Source organism: Ornithodoros turicata, chromosome 1 (genome assembly GCF_037126465.1).
Source record: "Ornithodoros turicata isolate Travis chromosome 1, ASM3712646v1, whole genome shotgun sequence".
Taxonomy (NCBI): domain Eukaryota; kingdom Metazoa; phylum Arthropoda; class Arachnida; order Ixodida; family Argasidae; genus Ornithodoros; species Ornithodoros turicata.
The window spans coordinates 52405280-52426558 of record NC_088201.1 but is presented as its reverse complement, the minus strand read 5'-3'; the positions used below and the strand labels follow the sequence as shown (position 1 = coordinate 52426558).

General features: G+C 47.1%; 1 protein-coding gene across 1 annotated transcript; it reads right to left on the bottom strand.

Moving 5' to 3' along the window:
- Positions 1-9346: 9346 nt before the first annotated feature.
- On the bottom strand, positions 9347-12712 carry LOC135391549 (uncharacterized). Its single transcript, XM_064621877.1, has one exon. It carries the CDS (start codon positions 12710-12712, stop codon positions 9347-9349), a length of 3366 nt encoding a protein of 1121 aa, XP_064477947.1.
- Positions 12713-21279: the final 8567 nt, after the last annotated feature.

The following is a 21279-nucleotide window of genomic DNA, read 5'->3' as shown; positions in this document are numbered from 1 at the left end:
GTTGATTTAAACATACAAAATCGATTCAAATCAAATAAATTCGTTTTTTTAAAACTCAACTCATTATTTTTTCTTTTCTTTTTTTTTTGCAACCCTGTTACATTGTGAGTTTGTGACCTGCTTGTATGATGACGATGAAGGTTCGCAAGATTTTGTAAATGAGATTGTTGTTGCTGGTCACTCGATTGATTCTGAAATTCTTGCCTCAGAGTCACTGCACAGCAACCATCTCTCGGTGGGGATTCCTTGGTGTAGCATAGGGCCTTGAAAATGTCATGCAATTCGGCTGCACTTGATGAAGCCCCGTGGAAGAGTATGTCCCCTCTCTTAATGCCTTTTGTGACAAAAGCACTTGCTGATTTTCCCTCTGTGCTGGAGCCCTCAGTATCGATTATCTTTGATGGGAAATTTTCTTCAAGACGCTCCGAAGTCAGGGTTCGTAGCGCTGAGGAGTCTGAGTCGGACCTTTTCTTAATCCTTGGGACTGTTGTGCGTACTTCGGGTTGTTGAAGTAGCCAAGCCAAGGTCGTCGTTCTTCCGCGGTGCTTGTGTATCGATTTTCCACCTTCTTGCTGAGTTCATGGTCATAGCGGCGGGTCATGGCTAGTGGCATGGATGAGGCGGGTCAGTCGCACTCCAAGGCAGATCATTAGGGTTTTTTTTGGGGGGGGGATTCTGTCTAGCTTGCTTTCTCGATTGTCGGTGGCATGGTGAATGTGTGCGATACTGTAGGCCAGTGTTTGTCGTGTCAATATTCACACGACAAACACTGGCCTACAGTATCGCACACATTGGTACACAGTCTGGATCGTTTTCCCATTTGCTCACGCTGGCCATGGATTTTGGTGTATGACTTGGTTTTCTGCCGAAGGACCGTAGTTTCTCGTGTCCAGGGAGGACTCTGGTGGAGTATGACCCCCAGGAACGTACTCTCCCCTCGTACTCTCAGTTGAATGTCTCTCAGCTTCTTTCTGGTGAAAGTATGTAAACAGGTTTCTCAAGGCAGAGGTTCGTGGCTCCTTCTTTGAAAAAGGTAACAAAGTATTCCATGGTGTGTTTCAATGTTTTCGTAATGCAATCACTACGACGTCAGTTTTTAGCAAAGTACATATACACGTCATCTGCGTAAACAGTGACTTTGACGGTTTGTGGGGCTGTGGTATCAGTTCGGCCAGGAATATATTGAACAGTCATAAGGCTGAGCACGTCACCTTGGGGGTCTCCTTGAATACCTGTCACTGGGTTGGTGTGACCTTGGCGCACATGGGGGGGGGGGGAGGCTTATGTTGAATTCCAACGGCAAATTTGGAGCACACAGCAGACTTCACGCTGGAGTGCCTTGCTCCGGCACAGAGCACACGATCTGTATCTGCGATTGGAACATTCGCGCACCCGTTAGAGCGAGCGGGGGCGGTGGGGGCGCTCGCGCACGATCACATACAGCTCTATTTGGATAAGACGTCATGGATGCAACACCTGCTGCTGGAGCTTGCGAAAGCGAATGGAAGAGAGCCGGCAGGAACCGGAAGCACACACCACATGCCACGTGACGTGGGAGTTCCGGCCAAATCTGCCGATTTTAGCGGAGCAGTCGGCGTTGCTCTGTGGAGCGACCTTGGCCCCAAGACTGCGTGAAAACTGCCATTGGAAGGCTTGGACTCTGCTCCCAATCTGCCAATAGAACAGAATTGCTCCAGATAGAGCAACTTGCTCTGGAAGTGCTGCCAATCCGCCATTGGAATTCAGCACTATTGTGTCGAGAGCACTGCTATCGTCATCCGTCTTGAGGATCGTCCGCTCCACCACTTTTCCAATGCAGCTGGTGAGGCTAACGAAGCGATAACAGTTTGTCGGGGTGTTGTTCAGTTTAAGGACGGGGACAACTTGGGCTGTTTTCCACTCTTTGGGGAGGCGTTCGAATTAGAGCACTGCACAGGCCTAGATTTATCGGCCCGGCCCGGCACCGTACCCGAAGCCGCGCAATCTTACCCGGTCCTGACCCAACCCGGCTGTCGGGAACTGCAGTCTTAAAAATGAACTTCACCGCATAGCACGCTCCTAGGCAACCTTCATCTCGAATGATACTATTATGCCCTGATTTGTTGAAAACGGGAGGCGCACGCCTTTTTTGTGACATTTATGAACAGCATAAGTATATATTTGCGAGAATCGTGTTCACAACAACAACAGATACCAGGCATTCAGCATGCAGAGCGGCTGGATCGGTCCTAGTCTGCGTTGGACTGCGTGTGCCTACTGCACGCTCAGTGCAACGCATATACTTTGAGTGCATCATTTACTTTGTCAAATTAGTCGATATGCTGACTGGTTCTTGGCAGTCATAATAGGAATGGTACTTCGCCGCACCCCATTTATACTGCGAGGAATGAAGGACAATTGAATATGTTTGTGTGACACCGTAAAATATTCAGAAGAATATCGCACCCTTGCTTGATTTTTCTGTACCTACAAATGTAAAAAAATCCACTGAATTTGATTTTTTAAATGTTTCAATGCTGTTTTCACAGATATCGCATTGTCCATGCAAGAGCTACATACTATAGAAGCCAGAAGAAAACTGCCTACAAAGTCTACCATACAAAGTCTTGCCGGCGTTTGACATGAGCACCGGTGCTATCTGCGATGCAACATGCGGGTGCCCTGCTTATACAAGTGGCACGTGCTGCCATATCCTTGCTACACTGCGACTACTCTTTAAGATTTAAGGAGCAAACACCAAACAGCAGCACCACCAGCTTGGCCCAGCAGTGGAGGCGTCCTCGACGTCAAAACAGACCGACGGGCGTATACAGCACGTGGACTGGAGTAGACCTGGTGAAAACGATGGAGTTTTGCCAATGCTCGTTCAGCTATTTTATGCTCGTGCTACAAACCTGCAGACTCAAGACCAGCTCGAGTCTTTTCACAAGCTGCGTGAAAGTCTTGAGAGGCTTAGAAATCATAAATTTGCTTCTATCTCCAAGCTGCAAAGGACCCCTAAGGAAACAAAATTTGAACTGCCACCCCCTTCTTCCCCGAGCCAACTCCCAGACGAGACCGTGAATACTATGCCCAGGGCAGATGGCTCTAACGGGGTGTCAGTAGGCAGATCGTGTTGTCTGATCCGAAAAGTGGATTGCGATTAAATGCTTACACTTTGAAGCAGCAGCGTGGGTCATGACCAGAATTCAGGGACAGCTCCTCTGATGCAGGTTCTGCCCGAGAGCAGAAAGACATGTAAGAAAGCCAACTTGAAAGAAAAGCATGAGGTGAGGAGGAAGGAAGATGGAAAGAGGCGTGGGCAGACGAGAAAGGGAATTTGTACATCAGATATCGCGCGCGGAGCCCGGATATGAGTTGCCCAACGCAGAATGAAAACGTGATGAATCAGCTCTATTAACTTTTGCCACGTTTTTCTTTGGGGTGATTCCAGCTCAAACGTCCCAGTGGTGTTGCTCGACCAACGTCGATTTCTGAGAGAAAAATATATGATGTTGGGACATGCGTAAATGTGGACCAGAAAAAAAAATTTTTTTTTTTTCCAACGCAGTGTAGAACGGCCGTAGGGCGGGGTCGAATGTCGGCTCCGGGCCAAAAACCAAGGTGCGGTTTTGCGCTTGCGGAGGGAATACGGCTACAAATAAATAAAAAATCCTAAATAGGTCGTTTTGAGGAAGTACAGTTTCATCTCTGACAGCTTCCGTACCTCAAGCGATCAGCGCATTAAAACATACTGAACAAGCAAAGTCAGCGCACATTGTGCCAAGTTCGGAATTTTTGTCTTTAACAACGGTTGCCGAAAATCAGCCGATTATATTTTTATGCGATAGTAAACTACTAATACATTGCGCAGATAAATAGTTTAGGTCATCTGGCAAGTGGTTTATTTTCTAAAAAAATTGCGAAGTTGGCCTTTTGAGCAAATATCGGCAAATTCGGCGTACAAAAAAGGACATTGGTGGACGAGTTACGGATCCGAATTTGCCACCCAGGTACTCATCAATATCCCGGCTACCAATACTGAAAGTATCTCCAGGGCGTTTTATGTTTATCGCGCGTGACGAATTTTTAAAGTTGCCATAGTACGAGAGACATGAAATGGCGCGGAGCATTGCTTTCGCGACATACAGCGGCGTCACAAGTGGTCTTTTAGAGTTTTTTTTTTCTTTTTTTTTTTAACTGTCGAAAGAATGGAAGTACCAAACACAAGCTTTCACTTGTAGCAGGCAACATTTTCAGATTACTAGTCTTGTAGCATTGCATGCGGCAAGGCAATGGTTTGCGCCAAGGGCCGGAATCCGTTTATGGTTCTGTTGCGCAGTGTAGAGGGTCACCAGTTGTAAGATAGAGAATTTGGAGTCACAGAAGAAAGACAACTTCTTTACATTATGAGCCGTGTCTATTGAAGCGTCCGCTTCCTTCAGAACCCCAGTCCAGACTGCCCCCCTCGGGACGCGCAAACCGGGTGTCAGGTTACACGGCGACCGAGAGCCAGACCACGCATGCCAGGCGACCCCGCGAGTTCGAATAAATTTACAGCGTCGCGGGTTCACGTGATCGGTCTGGCACGGCGTGTGTCTGTGAAGATGTGGGGGCCGCGAAGGAAGTCGATTTTCGGGAAATAATAGAGAGAGCCTGTCGGCTGCTACAGTTCCAAGCATAAGCGACTTAGGTATTTTTCGTGATGCTTGCGAGGGGTCAGCTGTGTCCTTCTGGATAATTGCACCCTCATGAACAACGTAATAATAATGGTAATGGTGCCATGATGTTACACGTAAGGTGTGTCAGCCTATTTTTGTGGCGACATGTGTCGCAGGGTAGGTCTGCGGATAATTTCTACCATCTGGGGTTCTTTTGACGTGCGTCCGAAATTTCGGACACACGCTGCTGGAAGCAATGTTTACCTCCCCCACATTGCTACCGTCCTCGACCGGGAACCCGGGATCTTGAGCTAAGCAAGCCAACACGTTGCCGTTACAACGTCGCCGATTTGTTTTTATTGGAACCCAAGATAAGACAGGAAATGTGGCGAACCTTCGCTGATGTGTTTGGGGGAGCACACATGTCCGATTACCTCACACGAAAGTGTACGTTGTATGATTCGGGGAAGTGCTTTCCTGATCTGGTGACTAGCTTGCTCTCGTTTTGTGCGTGGTGCCTATCGCAAGCTCGTCCAGCGACAGGGCTGCCCTCGCATCAGGTATTGTGGTTCCCTGCATTTGCACGTTTGGACCGGAAAAGTGCACCGCAACGCCTGGCGCGTTCGTTGGATCATGATGCCGTGAGGTCCTCCACTCTGCAATACAGTTGTTTGATACAGATTAAAGCTTGTCGTTGATTATGCTATTCTTCCGACAGTTTCAAAAAACACTCGAAAAGGCCATTTGTGACGCCGCTGCATGTCGTGAAAGCATTGCTCCACGCCATTTCATGTTTCTCGTACTATGGCAACTTTAAAAATTCGTCACGCGCGATGAACTCGAACTATCACGAGCGCTCGGCGTGTTCGTGTTGCGAGGCTGTTAATGTATCTGTTTGACGAACCGCTGTTGGTTACAGTGTGGAAGACTTTCACGCGGGAGAGCTGGAGCTCCGTATTGATTTCCACTTTGAACGTTACTCTCGAATAGACGCGAGCGTAGATCAGCCTCTCTACCTGAACCTGGCAGCAACGGAGACTCCTTGGCAGGCTGGTCCTTGTCGGCTTCAAGGTCTTCCCTTTCATTATTTTCTAAGCCAGCTAGCAGCGGCCTCCAATGCCCTGGCATCGACCTCGGCTCCAGCAGCTTGTTTGTCTTCGCGAAGTAGTCGCATGTTGACCTCACATTCAGCTTTCTCACGTCTTGCTACCGCGGCGGCCATACGCTCTTCTTCCTCCATACAAGCCTTTTCAAGCTTCAGTTCAGCCTCCATTTTACAGAACGCTGCTCGGGCCTTAGCGGCTTCAGCGTCAGCTCTTGCTCTAGCGGCGTTGGACAGCGCAGACCTTGTGAAATGTCTTGAAGAAATGGAGAGCCTCGTGGAGACCAAACGTACTACGTATATTCTTGAAGGTTCCCCACTCGTTGTCCTGCTTCAGTAATTGATCTCTGAAGCAAACCGTCGCGTTCTAGATCTATGTCCTTTTGTATATATCTTTCCTGGATACTCTTCACGGGATCAGTCCGAAGAAGGTGAAGTACGAGGGTGGTTCCATAAGTTTCCGGCCCGACCAACCACAAAGACCATAGAGACGAAACAAGTGTATCACTTTTCGACATAGTCACCCTTAACGTCGATGCACTTTTGACACCTTTCAACCAACATTCTTATACCCTTGAAAAAATAGTCCGAAGTTTTGTCCGCAAAATGCTGGAAAACTGCCTCGTGCACCTCACTATCGTTTTGAAATCTCCGTCCTCTGAGATCCCTCTTCAAGTTTGAGAACAGGAAGTAGTCCCTCGGTGCCAAGTCTGGACTGTAGGGTGGGTTTGTGGATTTCTTCGAAGCCCCACTCCTTCAGTGCAGCCCTGGCAACAGAAGCCGTGTGGACAGGGGCATTGTCCTGGGGCAACCGGACACCTCGACTCAACCTGGCGCGCCTCTTTTCCTTAATGGCGTCTCGCAGTCGGTGCAGGAGTGAAGCATAATAAGTCGCATTCACTGTGGTGTTCCTCTCTTTGAAGTCGATGAGGAGGATCCCGTGACAATCCCAAAATATTGTTGCATTGATCTTCTTTGTGGATTGTCAGACCTTGGCTTTTCTTGGGGGTGCTTCTCCTGGTTTGCGCCATTCCATCGACTCCTTTTTCGAAAGGGGATCATAGTAGAGCACCATAGTCTCATCCCCTGTGACAATTGACTTCCATATTTCTTCTTCGTTCTCTTGACAGAGCTCCAAAAACTCTTTGGAACAGACGACGCGCTGTTGCTTTTGAACTGACGAGAGAAGTCGTGGCACCCATCTCGCACTGACCTTTCTCATGTGAAGGCCCTCGCCGATGATGCGAAAAACGGTTGTTTTGGAAAGCCCCAGCCTTTCTGAGATTTCCTTCACCTTCAGACGCCTGTCGCTCAGCACTTCCTCCTCGACAAGAGACAAATTTTCTTGTGTTACGACTTCCACTGGACGACCATCGCGTGGATCATCTTCCCCCAGTCGAAACTGCTTAGCCCAGTCTTTTACCGTTGTGTACGACGGAGAGGCTTCCCTGTACACGTTATCCAGTCGCGCTTTAATTTCCTTAGGCGAAAGTCCCTCTTTTGTCAAGAATTTTGTCACCAGCGCGGTACTAGATTTTTTTTCATTTTAACTGAAGAGTGCACTCTGGCTGTTTGAAATGCAGCTCTCCAACCGACAAAAGTATAGAGAGGATTGAGGGTGGTGCTCCGGCCCTCCAACAGATGGCGCCACGCGTCCTTAATCGCATTTTCAAATTCGCGCGCATCTTCTACCTCGGGCCGGAAACTTATGGAACCACCCTCCTACTTCTCCGAGAGAAGCTGATACTGTCGGAAGCTAGTCGTCGGTCGAACCACGTGGTGAAATGCTCGACAGGCGCTGTTGAGTCTCCTCCCATACCCTATCTATAGCTTGACTTGAAATCCTTCCTTGTTACACTCGAACTTATCCAATGCCTTCAGGGACAATGTTACCTTGCGTTTTTGACGAGTAGCTTGTAGCGTTCCAGAACTTCCACATTTGCTTCGACGATGTTGGATTCCATGTTGCGGTCACGAAGCGTTCGAAGAGCAGCCGTAGAAATTAGCAGACTTTTTACTATTTTGATCTCCATGCGAGTCGTGATCTGAACTCACATTTAATCAGAGAGCTAAACCATACTGCATACAAAGTACCGTAAAAAGCAGGGATGCGCAGTAGTTAACTACTTGTAGCTAAACGTATACTAGTTAGATTACTGCATGGTAGTTAGAAACTTCTTGCATAAATTGTATTTATGACTACAACAAGCTGTAGACAGGGTTGGGAGGAGATTCAACAACGCCTGTCAAGCATCTCAGCACATGGTTCGACCGACGACTATAGCTTCAGACAGTATCAGCTTCTCTCAGAGAAGTACTTCACCTCCCTCACGCGGACTGACCCCGAGAACAGTATGTGGGAAGGAAAAGGAGTTAAAGTACTTAAAGTTACAGTGTAGTGATATAATTTATAGGATGTGCTAGCTATATGTGAGGGAACTTAAATATTAGACCGTCGTTAGACACATTCGACAACGAAATATCTACGGCAAGGTAATGCACAGAGAAGGGTGTGGTAGCGGATAAGTAGCGACATACTATTACGTTACTTTTATGCAGTAGCGCGTTACTTTTTCAAATTTGTAGCGACGCTAGTACTGCGCCACTTTTCTGTGGAGTAGCGAGTAGCGGTATTTCGTTACTGAGATTTGGTAGCGGGTACAACACTGCATTCGATATACCATAGCATGGTTTAGCTCGTGTGTGTGTGATGCAAAAGACGAAAGCTACTGGTATACAGTTACTCTTTACTTTGCTTTATTGCACGTTCCACAATAGCCGCAAATCACTTTCAGGACATACCACCGACGGCTGTTGCGAACCGCCGTATGGTAGCGATGGCCGGATTCCCCAACACCCTGGACCGGAGTGCAGGCAGACAGACGACAAGATAACAGGAACAACATAGAAAGTGTATTTCGGGTTATGTACAAAAGGGATCTGCTTTGGCGGGACTGCGCGGCCGCTTAAATAGGAGACGTCCATGAGAATAAGGTCACAGCCTTGAAGTGGGTTCTCGGAATGGGGAATTCCGTTCCCTTTTGACGAAGGTGCTTCTCTGGCTTGACCAAGATGGTTTCCGATGGACGGGGAGGTGGCCGAAAATGGCGAGTCGTAACAGCTCGTCGCCGCCCCGGGTTGATCTCGGATGGTCTGCAGTCCAGTAATGGAGGCCAGTAGAGATGATGGACGCACCAGTGGCTCGACAACCCTGTTTTCTGGTAGTCGATAATGCAGATGAGGGCTGAATGCTGAATGACGGTCCTCTGCCCAAAGCCGTTTTCAAAGTGTGCCGACTTGTCTCCATGGTTCCCACGTGGTCTGATCCATGGCTCGAAGATCCCGCTCTTGCGTGGTTGTCCCAGGTCGCCTTTTCTCATTTGGGTTTCGATGACAGAAGGGTCCGTTGCCGACGAACTGCATTCAACATGGCAAAACAAACAACGAAACGGAACACCACAACGCCATTCTACAGCTGCGCAGCGGCTCCCCTCTATTGTCACATAGCCAGGACTCAGTACGAATTTAGGTCACTAACCTTACGGGTTTTGGCTCCCGAATTTCATACATATAAGACAATACTGCGTGACAAAAACCTCATCATTCATTGAGCACCCCTCCTTCGAGTTTTGTTTTGAACCATTGTTTTGAACTCCTTTCCACGTTCCAAATACCGAACATTGAAATTGTACTGTTGTAAAGCAAGGCTCCACCTGAGTAGCCGTGAGTTCTTGCTCGACATTTGGTTCAACCACGTTAGTGGGCAGTGGTCTGTCTCGAAAACAAACTCGGTCCCGTACAGGTAGCACGAAAGCTTCTGAGTGGCCCAAACTAGACACGCACACTCCTTTTCTGTTGCACTGTAAGCCTCTTCTCTGATAGAGAGCTTCCTGCTTGCATACAGTATTGGGTGCTCCTGATCGTCGTTGTCCTTTTGACTGAGAATAACTCCCATTCCACGATTACTTGCATCACATTGTACTATAAATGGCTTGGTAAAATCTGGAGATCTAAGGACCGGAGGCTTGGTCAGAGCGGCTTGCAGTCTTTGAAATGCGCTCTCCTTCTCGTCATTCCAGTTTACTTTATTCGGTGCTTGTTTGCGAAGCGAATCAGTCAGGGGACTTGCTATCTCGGAGTATTGCCGAATATAGCTCCTGTAGTAACCAGTCAGACCCAGGAAGGCCCTGACCTCTGATTTGCTCTGCGGTCTGGGAAAGTCTGCTATCGCTGCTATTTTCATTTCGGCTGGCGTCCTCTTTCCCTGGCCAACGCGATGTCCAAGGTACAACACTTCTGCTTGAGCCAGGTGGCATTTACTCGCTTTCAGTGTTAGACCAGCAGTCTGTAGACGGTTGAAAACATCGCGAAGATGCTCTAGGTGGTCTTGCCACGAGTCCGAAAAGATGGCGATATCGTCTAAATAGGGTACGGCATATCCTTCCGCCCCTCGCAGTACTTGACTCATAAGTTTTGAAAAACAAAAAGGTGCGTTCTTAAGGCCAAAGCTGAGCATTAACGGCCTGTATGAACCGAAGGGTGTCGTAAAGGCGGCAAATTGTTGCGCTCGCTCGCTCATTGGCACTTGCCAATAGCCTCTGACTAAGTCTAGCGTGGTGATAAACCTAGCCCGACTGACCCTTTCCACTCTCTCCTCTACATTCGGTATCGGGTACGCTTGCGTCTTTGTTACAGCGTTCAACTTCCTATAATCGATACAGGGCCTAGGCTCTTTGCCCGCCACTTCAACAATGATCATAGGTGACGCATACTCGCTTTCCCCTTCTTCAATTACTCCCAAATCAAGCATGCGTTTGATCTCTTTTCTCATTATTTCCTCCTGACGCGGGGAAATGCGGTAAGGACGTGAACGTACAGGGGATTCACTGGTCAACTCTATATCATGAGTTGCAAGGGCAGTTCTGCCTGGGTAATCTGAGAAGAGATCTTTAAAATCCTGTACCAGTAGCTTGACGTCCTCATTCTCCTGCTCGGAAAGCTTAGCGTTACTTAGTACCGTCTGAACGATCTCGTCTACGTTGGCACAACTTTCCTTAACGTCACCCCATTCTACTAGGTCCGAGGGCTGCTCTTCGGGAACGTTTAAAGCTACGCTTACCACGTGTGTCGAACTCAAATAAGGTTTCATTAGGTTCGTGTGGTAAGTCCGTACTTCCTTTTTCCTTCCCTTGAACTCGATCATGTAGGTAGTGTCCGAAAGTTTCCTAATTACTTTAAACGGACCGTCCCAATGCACCTCTAGCTTGTTGGCCCTTGTAGGCCGTAACACCAACACCTTGTCACCTTCCTTATAAACCCTAGGGCGCGCGTTGCGATCGTAGTAGGTTTTCGCCCGCTGTTGCGCTTCTCGCATGTTACTCTCCGCTATTTCACGCGAATTCCGAAGTCTTTCGAGTAGGCTCAGAACGTACTCTAGAACCGTTGTGTCGCTCTGCTCGTCCTCCCACTTTTCCCTTATGAGGCGCATAGGGGAGCGAAGCGCACGCCCATACACTAGTTCAGCTGGGCTGAACCCAGTGGCTTCATGAGGCACGGATCTCAGTGCAAACATTGCCCCCGGAAGACCTGCCTCCCAGTCTGTCTTGCATTCGTAAGTCAAAGCCCTCAGTACGCGCTTCAGCACAGAGTGCCATTTCTCCACTGAGTTACTTTGTGGATGGTGTAGGGAGCTATGAATTACACGGATTCCACATTTCTCTAGAAATGTCGTGGTCAGTGCGCTCGTAAAAACGGATCCATTGTCACATTGGATCTCCTTTGGGAACCCTACCCGGGCAAATACAGACAAAAGACCGTCTACGATTTCCGTCGAAGATTGCTCTTTGAGGGGTACCGCTTCGGGGAATTTGGTAGCCGGACAGATCATGGTAAGCACATACCTGCTACCGAATTTCGACGCGGGAAGTGGCCCGACTACGTCTATGACCAATCTCTGAAACGGCTCGCTGATGATCGGAACGAGAGTTAGAGGCGCCTTGCACCGCTCGTTGGGTTTCCCCACCCTTTGACATGTGTCGCATGCCCTAACATAGTTCTCTACGTCTCTAAAACACCCAGGCCAGTACCATTCTTGAAGTAGCCGTTGTTTTGTTTTACGCAAGCCTAAGTGTCCCGCCCAAGAGTTGTCGTGACAAAGCCGTAAAACTACATTGCGCAAGCTCTTTGGTACGATCAGCTGGTCTACCACTCGTCCTTTTCGATCCTCATAGTGCCGGTACAAAACATCGCTTTTCTTAAAGATCCTGACATTCTTCTTCGCAGCCCCCACCTGATCATTATGGCTTAGTATCGCTAGAGACGCGTCGTCACCCTGGAGTTTGATAAGCGTATCTCTGTCTACGTGGATCAGGTTAGTTAAAGCTTTACTCGTTGGTGCCAAAAATTCGCCTCTGCTAGAACCTATGTCTTCCTGATCGTCTGCGCTCTGATGATCTCTGACTGTCGGCGTCTTTACATGATGGCCCCTATCTCCTTGGTCATTCATACCCTTCTGCTCCTCAGCCTCTTCCGCAGCTTTCAATTCCCTAAGCTCTCGCCCCTTCGCCCTTGTCAATGCGCAGATCGTCTCTGGTTCTAGATTCATGCCCGCTTTGCGCATTAGGTGAGCCGTTCGATTTGAAAGTAGATACAAGTACTTTTTAGGTAACTTGTCGCTTACGGCAGCTTCGGTTCGCAGTTCTCCGAAAGGACCCTCTAGCATTACCTCAGCTACGGGTAAACACACTGTCTGTTCTTCCATCACTTGTCGGATCCACACACATTTACTCAGGTAGTTTTCCGACGATACAAATGATGGATGAACTAGGTCCAAACTAGCTCCACTATCTCTCAACACCGTACACGGTCGCTTCTTACGAACTTGTTTGTGAATCCGACCCCTGGGGTCGGATTCACAAACAAGTTCGTAAGATTCGCTACGATGTCGTAGTCTACAACCGTCGTAAGACATCGTCGCAAATCGCGGGGTTCAGTATTCACGAAAGGATCGTAAAGGAGAGGGAGTTTCACGATGGGCAGAACGAGCAAGAAAGAGCAGCTGACGTGCTTCCTGAAATGTGACCGTGGGATTAATGAGCGATTGGGCCCGAGGTTATGTTATTGTTATAGCAACGACGTCAGCTCAACCAATGGGGCCCGTTGTATCCTATGCCACATGCCACGGTGTTTGTCAACAAAATCGCTCGGTATTTTCAGAAGTGTGTTCTGAAGTTGATATAGAAGTCACTCATCGGGCCTCAAAGCGTGTCCACCGGCCGAATTTTACGGAGAGCGAGATAGAGACCCTCGTGGAAGGGTACAAAACAAACAAAAACGCTATCGACGCCAGTGGAGATGGAGCAGCAGGAGCTAAAGACAAGCAAAAGGTCCCTAAGCACATCACTGCAGCCCTCTTCGCGGTTTCGGGAATTACACGGAACTTTGCAGAAGTAGAAGTGGACAGACTTTAAAAGTTCGAGCAAAAGAGAGGTATACGATGTGGACGTTCGCAGGAACAGCACAATGGGAGGGTTCATTGGGAATTACAATAGTTGTTAGGGTGGATATTACAGAGAGGAAAGGAAAGGACGGCTATGAAATTTCATAACATTCACAAGTATATTAATTTCAAACGTCAGGAGCAAGTGTAGACCGCAGCGCGGCTAGTACCGGTGACGATACTGGAGGTAAGAGTGGTTGGGGCCATTGACCGAACTGCTGTCCATGATATTCCTGGCAGTTTCGATATTGGTATGTGTGTGAGGGGGGATGAGTGCACCAAACACCCTCATCACAAACTTGTGTTAATTAATTCGCTGAGAATGCTGTGCTCAGCTCTGACTCAGCACAAGAACTCACCAATCCAGGCACATCCCATCGACCATGTCCAACGATGCCTCCTTCAGGGGCTACGTTTTCTCCCATGTGTACTTACCTTCAGAAAAAGCGACTGCGAATGATATCTATGTAGAGCCTGCTCAGCAGCCTCAGGCATCCGCCTCACGGTCAAGCAAGGACTCATGTTTGAGCAGGGGCATTCAGAGTAGAACCACGCACAGAACCACAAGCATACTGTACCTCCTCATGCTTCGTCACGTGCATTCACAGTGTACAGTCAATTGAGTCAATAATTATACGCCTGTCTTCTCAGATTAGTGTGTGCATGGCATTTCATGAAGGCGTCAATATGACAGCCGCACTGGGGCAGAGGAACTTTTGGAGACTCACAAGAAAACTGAGAAACATTTAGCAGGCCTGCTTGTCCTGCAATGCGAATGCTTGCCATATAGAGCAGCATAAGTATGGGGTGAACACATTGCCAGGTGGCAGCTTAAACCAAACCATAGCAACAGTGAATAGACTGCGTACATAAGAATGTGGAATCTTCATTTATTTAGTTGACTTCAGTTATAAAATTATTTAGGAGCGTATTCAGACATAAACGTGTTTTCTAAAACAACCACACTTTCCATCCCCCGGGCACTCCTCCTGCACAATTTCAGAATATGCACACGTATACGGAATGTTCATAGAGAAGGACCTTGCTTACGCTACATTGCATGACAACTGCCTGGACATGACCAAACATAATTTAGAAGTTCACTCGGTGTGCGAATGAACTTCATTTGAGCGTCCACACTGCACTTGTTACACCAACGACGATGCGGGAACAACTGCTTTGTTTCACGGCCGCCAAAACTCCAATCACCAACTGGAAGCTTCCAGTTGAATAAAAACGAAACGCAACCATCACCTGCACGTCCCCGCGAATAGCGTGGCACCGATCAGTTGGTCACCTCAAGGAGGGAGCCAACACGTACGTCGCACAGGCTATACGAATCCCAGCACTTGACATCCTATGATAGCGTAGAGACCAGCTCCGGTGGCGCAGCGGTAACGCGTGCGCTTGGAGACTGGGCGGTCCGCGGTTCGAATCCGCGGGCCGGCTGTGCCGTCTGGAGTTTTTCCTGGGTTTCCCTCAGATGTGTAATAGGCGTATGCCGGCACAGTTCCCCTGAAGTCGGCCCATGGACGCAGCTATCCTCCCCCCGAGCGGATTCCGCTCGGTCTTCCACCTCACCCTTTCCTCTCCTCCTCTCCACCACCTTTCCCTTCCCGAGAAACATGCCGCCTAATCAGGCAGGCAGACCTCTCGGGTTCCTCCCAACGACACTCCTCCTCCCTCCTCCTCCTCCATGATAGCGTAGCAAGTGGCTCTCGGAGACGTCAAACAAGGTCACACGTTTCCAACAAGCCCTCTCACGTCGCAAGTCGCAAGCCTCGTCGCGGTTCCAACTGTTCGAAATCCACACCGGCCAAAGTAGGCAGCCATGTTTGCTGTTGATCGACTTACGACAGCTCGGGGGGCGTTGTCTTACGACAGACTTGCGACAATTTTTGGCGTGCGAACTGTTTATGAATCCGGCCCCAGTAATGCAAGCAGAACTGAGATGTCTAAGTCTGCTTCGATTACGCACAGAACAGTGAAGCGAGGAATTGCTTGGAGTATTAACTCTCAATAAACGTAACGTCTGTGTTTCCTACTGCTTTTAGTATGCGACATTCAGTGGGTCCATCGAAAGTCAAGCCGTTGGATAGATCGTCCGCAAAAAATTCGTGAAGGAACACACTTTTTTTTTTGTTCACTGCGCATCTTCGGAGACGCGTCTTTCCTTTGCCCCCAATGTGAGAGGGCGAAAGAGCACACTATCGCCTCTTGCGTCCTGGAAAAAGGAAAAACGCAAATGTAACCCAAGATAAGGGCAGTTCCGATAGAGTCACCGGATACATTTGTTTTCGTTTTGTTTCCGCAAGTTGTTTGTTAGTTTCCGCATCTTCGACGCATGAGGCGGCACTTTGCTCCTTCAGCCTCTCATATTCACGAATTTTTCACCCTTCGCGCTTCACGAATTTTTTGCGGACGATCTATCGAACGGATTTTTGTTCTGAAAACGGCTCCGGTATCAGGTGACCAAAGGGACCAGATGTTCTCATTGGGACAACTTCATAGCTTGTATAATTAAAAAGTTAATTACTGAAAGTTAATTTAGACATTGTCTTAGGAGTTTGCTAATGCTTCCTAAGAAGTGCCCTTCAGCATGTGCTATATTGCAATTGATTTGATCTCGGAAAAAGTGATATATATATATATATATTTAAAATATATGCTGGCATTTAGCTGGGACACCCTGTATGTATATAAATGAAAATCCAGGAGATCAATAGGGCCATCCTGCCTCATCTGACGTGAAATCAGCCTTCACGACATTTTTCAGACACAAGTCTAGAACATTAGCATTCTTTATTCTCGACTCAACAACAGTGCACCACATCTAGGCAAACGAGCCAGAGATAAAAATGGGGACTAGTGTAAGTGTTGCATTCACGTTGAAACAATTCCTCTGTAAGGCACAATGTGTGCAAAACTTACAATTTCTGCGCATCATTCCAAAAATGGGCATAGAAGGTTTCAACCGTTTTAACACACTGTACGCACAGCAAAGAATGCACCTGCATATCCAAGACAATGTAAAAAATATATTCTCTAAACGACAACTCTGATACACTTCAGGGCAACATCAAGTGCTGCCCTGCAGTGGGTAAGCTTCATTGCTTAAAGGGGTTGTGACACTTCGCTCTAAGATATGCAAAGGTAATACGATGCAAAAGATGGTTACACATAAAAGTGTGTGGAAAAAGTCCGCGCGACATCCTGGTCTGCAGGTAGAAATAACATGTGAAATAATCAGTGTCTTGCCGACGTCCCCTGGGAGGAGCCACAACTGAGAGCACGCTGTCAACCCAAAGCGGTTAGCTGCTATTAGCGCACTACAGTGGATGACATAACCTGGAGAAAATGTGTATGTTGAAAACAAAGAAAAGTTCCTAACATTTCCACCGGGTAGATTTTTTTCCTACAAAAGCAATGGCCGGCGGATGCGATGTGGTTACTCCTACATTTAAAGTGCACGGCCGCAGACGTTACATGCGTGGCCACCGTGTGGCTGTGAATACTGCCAATATTATCCGCGTTCACTCCTAATTATATGCACCGCTGTGAACCTCTGTTGCAAGTTTTACGGTGAAGAGGGTAGTACGCAAAATGCGAGCAGGTCAGCGGTGTGCGCAGCTCCCTAGTTTCCCTCTTACCCGCATTGCTCCGCGGGGAGACCTCATTCGTCCCTCTCTCAAATAAGGGTCCAACATGTCTGTGAACCCGAACAACGCCACCTAGATACAGAAGGCCTGCTAAACGCCTCCTCTCCCTCCTTCACTACGTGGACACAAAGTAAGACGTCGTCTGCTATCGCAATTCGCCGTCCTGCAAATTCAAGAACTCGTAAATGATTGCAAACTTCACAAATTTGAGCCTGTAGACTAAAAGTGCAACACGCTTTCCAGAAAATATGTCTTAAGAAAAATATAGGGACATTTAACGATTTATTTTGTTTTCCAATTAGTGCGCGGGGACTGTCACTACACGCAGACGACAGTCGCTTGTCTCCATGCCTACGACTGCTGAAAGCACATTTCTACAGATAGAAAGCACAGGGGATGTTGACCCGACCCGGCCCACTGCTACTACTGCTGCTTCGTGAGTGGACAGATACTTTGTCATGTGGTTTTTGCAAACTTTCCCCCTCTCCCCTACGAGTAGACGCCTCCACTGACGTCAGGGCTTGACGCCTAGGCCTAGGTTTCTTTGAGCGTTTCTATCCCGCCAACAACGGCACGTGGAAAAATCGCTTCAATAGTAGCGCAAGCATGCGTAATGCAACGAACCACACCTATCAACGTGTCGCAACCCCTTTAAGAATACGACCACTAGACAGAGAGAGATAACTGCAGTCACACACAACTTCTTTGTAACGCCCCTGCTCACATTGTGCTCGCAGCAAGTTAAAAATGTCATGCAAGTTCCTCGAAAACAATCAGTAAATTTCACACACAGCTCAAACGCTCTAGTTTATGCCAAACAATTATTGCAGGAGAACACTAAATTTTCCATGTCATAAAATTGATACCTTGAATTACAGAGGTGTATTCCAGAATTCATATACAGGGTGCGTCACAAGAATTGGGCCAAGAGTTTTATAGATCCAAGTTACATTTGTCCTTCAAACACTGCACAGCACATATACATATCTGCGGTATGGCTTACTTTGACGTATATTATTTTAAAGGTCAACGCCAGCCTTAATGAGATTTCATAGTTAATTTTGTTAATAAAAGAATGGTTGGTGGTTTGAATAAGGAAGTTGCAGAACACAGCCCTGAGGTCTCTAACCTGCAGAAATGGAAACCGCAGCGACCTCATATGGTGCATTATGGGACATGGAAAAATGCAAAATCTCCGTGCCTCAATCCCTCTTGATGCACCTGCTGCCATTACGCAATGCGTGACGTTCTCTGCTCTGTAATGCAATGAAATCGAAGCTAGACATTATAATTGTTGTCATTCCAAAAAGTTGTCTCTGGCAGGCAACTCTGTCTGTGGCAAAGTCCCTACTATTTACATTGTGGGGCGAGACAACAAAGAAATACGACAGATAGCCACAGTTTGCTCAGCAGTACAAAGCTGGATGGTCCACCACAAATTTGAGGAAAAGCCAGCCAGGAGACTGAGAGACAATCAGACAGAGAGGGAGAAACGAAAATGTAGCCTCATACTTGAGTGGCACAGCAGCAAGGGACGTGGACAGGTGGGATAAAACAAAAACGACAGGAGACTGCAGGTCTCCTGTCGTTTTTGTTTTAACCCACCTGTCCACGTCCCTTGCTGCAGTTCCACTCAAGTATGTACTTCATCCAACTACCCCGCTTCAACCCACTTGTTAACAATGTTGCCTCATGTAAAGTTGAACTCTGCGGGACTCATGGAGATTGTGCATTATTGCCACCTTTCATGCTGCGCCACAGAAGGTCGCTCAGCTTTCCATTTCTGCAGATTACAGACCACAGGGCCTGTCGTTTAAGCCACCAACCCAGTTTTATTAATCCACAAAATTAATTCTGAAAGATCATTAAGACTTGTGCTGGCAGTTCAAACAGCATTATGTCTAAGTAGACCAGGGGTCGGGAACCTTTAAAATCCCAAGGGCTACATTTCACACTCCCCCTAGTCCACTTTTTCCAGGGGCTGCAGAAGATAATTGAACTCATTCTAAAATACATCTAAATTAGCCTGCTGAAATTACTAATTGCTGCTGAATAACATGCTGAACATTCCTTTGTAACCATTTCTGTTTAATAAGTGTAGCTGTACAGAAAGCTTTCTGATAGCTTGTTGCATTCAGAAAGTTATGGCAAGAGAATACAACAAACACCTTTTGTTAATTTTATTAAGAGCGGGAAATGCAACACAGAGAGAGTGCACTTTTGCCTGAGGAATTCACCTCAGCCAGTCAGCGAGTTTTGTCGCGCACTTTGTATTTGAGCTGGATCAAAACAGCAGCTGGGCCACAAGTTCAAGACACCGTAGGTGGGCCAGGTGCACACCCTACAGTTTTTTTTTAAGGAAAACACCAAGTCGATTTGGGTTTAGCCTCATTTCTCGTGATGCACCCTGTATAATTAAAGTATATAGGGTGTATATAAAGTATAACTCTACACTCTAGGGTGTAGAGTTTCTGAGGCATGTAAAATGTACACAGCTCTCAACAGCTCATGAAGCTCCAAAGTTAGTAGTGTAAAACATCAGCAAAAATAGCACATTTCACAGAGGATCCTACTCTGGGTGATAAGAAAAGGACATTTCTCGCACGTCTAGTACATACATCACTGAGGTTTCAGGAAACCTACTTCAGGTAGTATCTTACTACGGGACTGTGCAAATAGTCCTAGAAAGAGGACAGTGAACCCTGGACAACGTGTGTCACGTAGAAAAATACTTTTACCATGATGACACCTTCCCAAACAGCCTTTTCAAGCGCATCCACATCCCATAAATTTGCCTTCATGTTTTCAGCACCTACTACATGATAAAACAAAACGTTTAAAAAAAAAATTACTCGTGCAATACCCTATTACCCCCATGTCATGAAAGTACCTACAGAATTGCATATAATGTCTGTCTAACAAAATTTCAATATATTCCAGCATTAAATATGAAACCACAGAAGAAAGCACTTTGTTAGTGCAGGCCCGCAATTATTTGTTTCTCACTTTTGCACACTCAACTGTGCAACACTTTTTGGGGTCAAGCACAATTCCCATGAAAAAAATATCTACACACTATACGTGGTTTTAGAGAGGATATGTCAATTCATTTGTTTCACAATTCCCAAACAATGCCAAAGCTCTTGAAGGTGCTTGCTTTACAGGTGATGTATTAAATAAGAAGTTTTTAGAACAGAATCTGAGATCTAACAATTCCAGTGGTCAACTTCACCTGGGATACCCTGCTTCAATACTGTTGCTAGCGCAACAAATTTCTCGACAGGTCTGTATGCATAGGAAACATGTCTCATGAAGCTACCAAACAGATATACAGAACGCAATACAAGTTTCTTGAAACGCATGACGGCATACAGAAAGCACAAAAAGGTGGAGGAAAAATAAGCATCAGGTTCCAGCCAATATGTGCATAAGGCATGGTAGCACCACAGTAGAAAAATATCGGGATTTATTGTAAAACTGTCAGCAAGAGCATTGCCACCCTCTGGAGTCCTGCCACCACTCTTCACTTGCATGCAACACAACTTTTCCCTTCCACTGAAGTCCCTCACATTTACTGAATCTTTGAATAAACGGTGCACAAAACTGCAAAATGATCAACCAACTGGGAATGAAATATGGTAGAGCATGCACTATTATGTATTTCCGAAGCAGGTTCTATTTGAGTGCGGTGATTGCTTAGGTCTGCCTGCTAGTAGGCTGTGGATGCCAACACACCACAAGGGCAAAAGCAGGGTGTCACTAACCAGCCATTGCTGTGACAGGCAGTGCTTATCAAGCCCCAGGGATGACAAGTGCCTCAAACTAAGCCTAAAACCCTTACGGCATACCAATGTTCATGGAATATTACATGCAGCTGATGGCACATTTTCTGCCTATAAAGGAGCTCTGAATGGATTTTTCAGCATCCACTGGGACTATAGTTGCAGCAACCTATAAGGATTTACTAACTGCATGAAATAACAGTCACTGAATTTCCACCGCAAGATTCATTTCTGGAAGTAATAAAAGCAGCAGCAACACGAGGCAGATCCTTCCAACAGCAGGGCAACGGTATTGTTTGCCTCTAATTTATACTGGGTGTTTCACGAAGATGCCCCTGCTGAGTAATTCAGACACGGCTGACGCTACTGGAGAAACGTAAGCAACGAAATTTTTAGCTCAAAAGATAAGGCGTACTGGTGTGATGTAGAGGTTAGCATATCGGACCGGAGAACTGGAGACCCAGGTTCGATTCCTGGCATCGGCGCCTCTTTTCCTTGGGTTGTTTAAATTCGCTATTGGAGAACTTTCTTTTTGGTAAACACCATTGAGACAAAGGCCACAAGCTCCTCAGTAAGTGGGTCATTATTGCTCAGCATA

Excerpts from the sequence above, each read along its gene's own strand:
- LOC135391549 (XM_064621877.1), bottom strand. The coding sequence starts at position 12,712 with ATGTCTTACGACGGTTGTAGACTACGACATCGTAGCGAATCTTACGAA.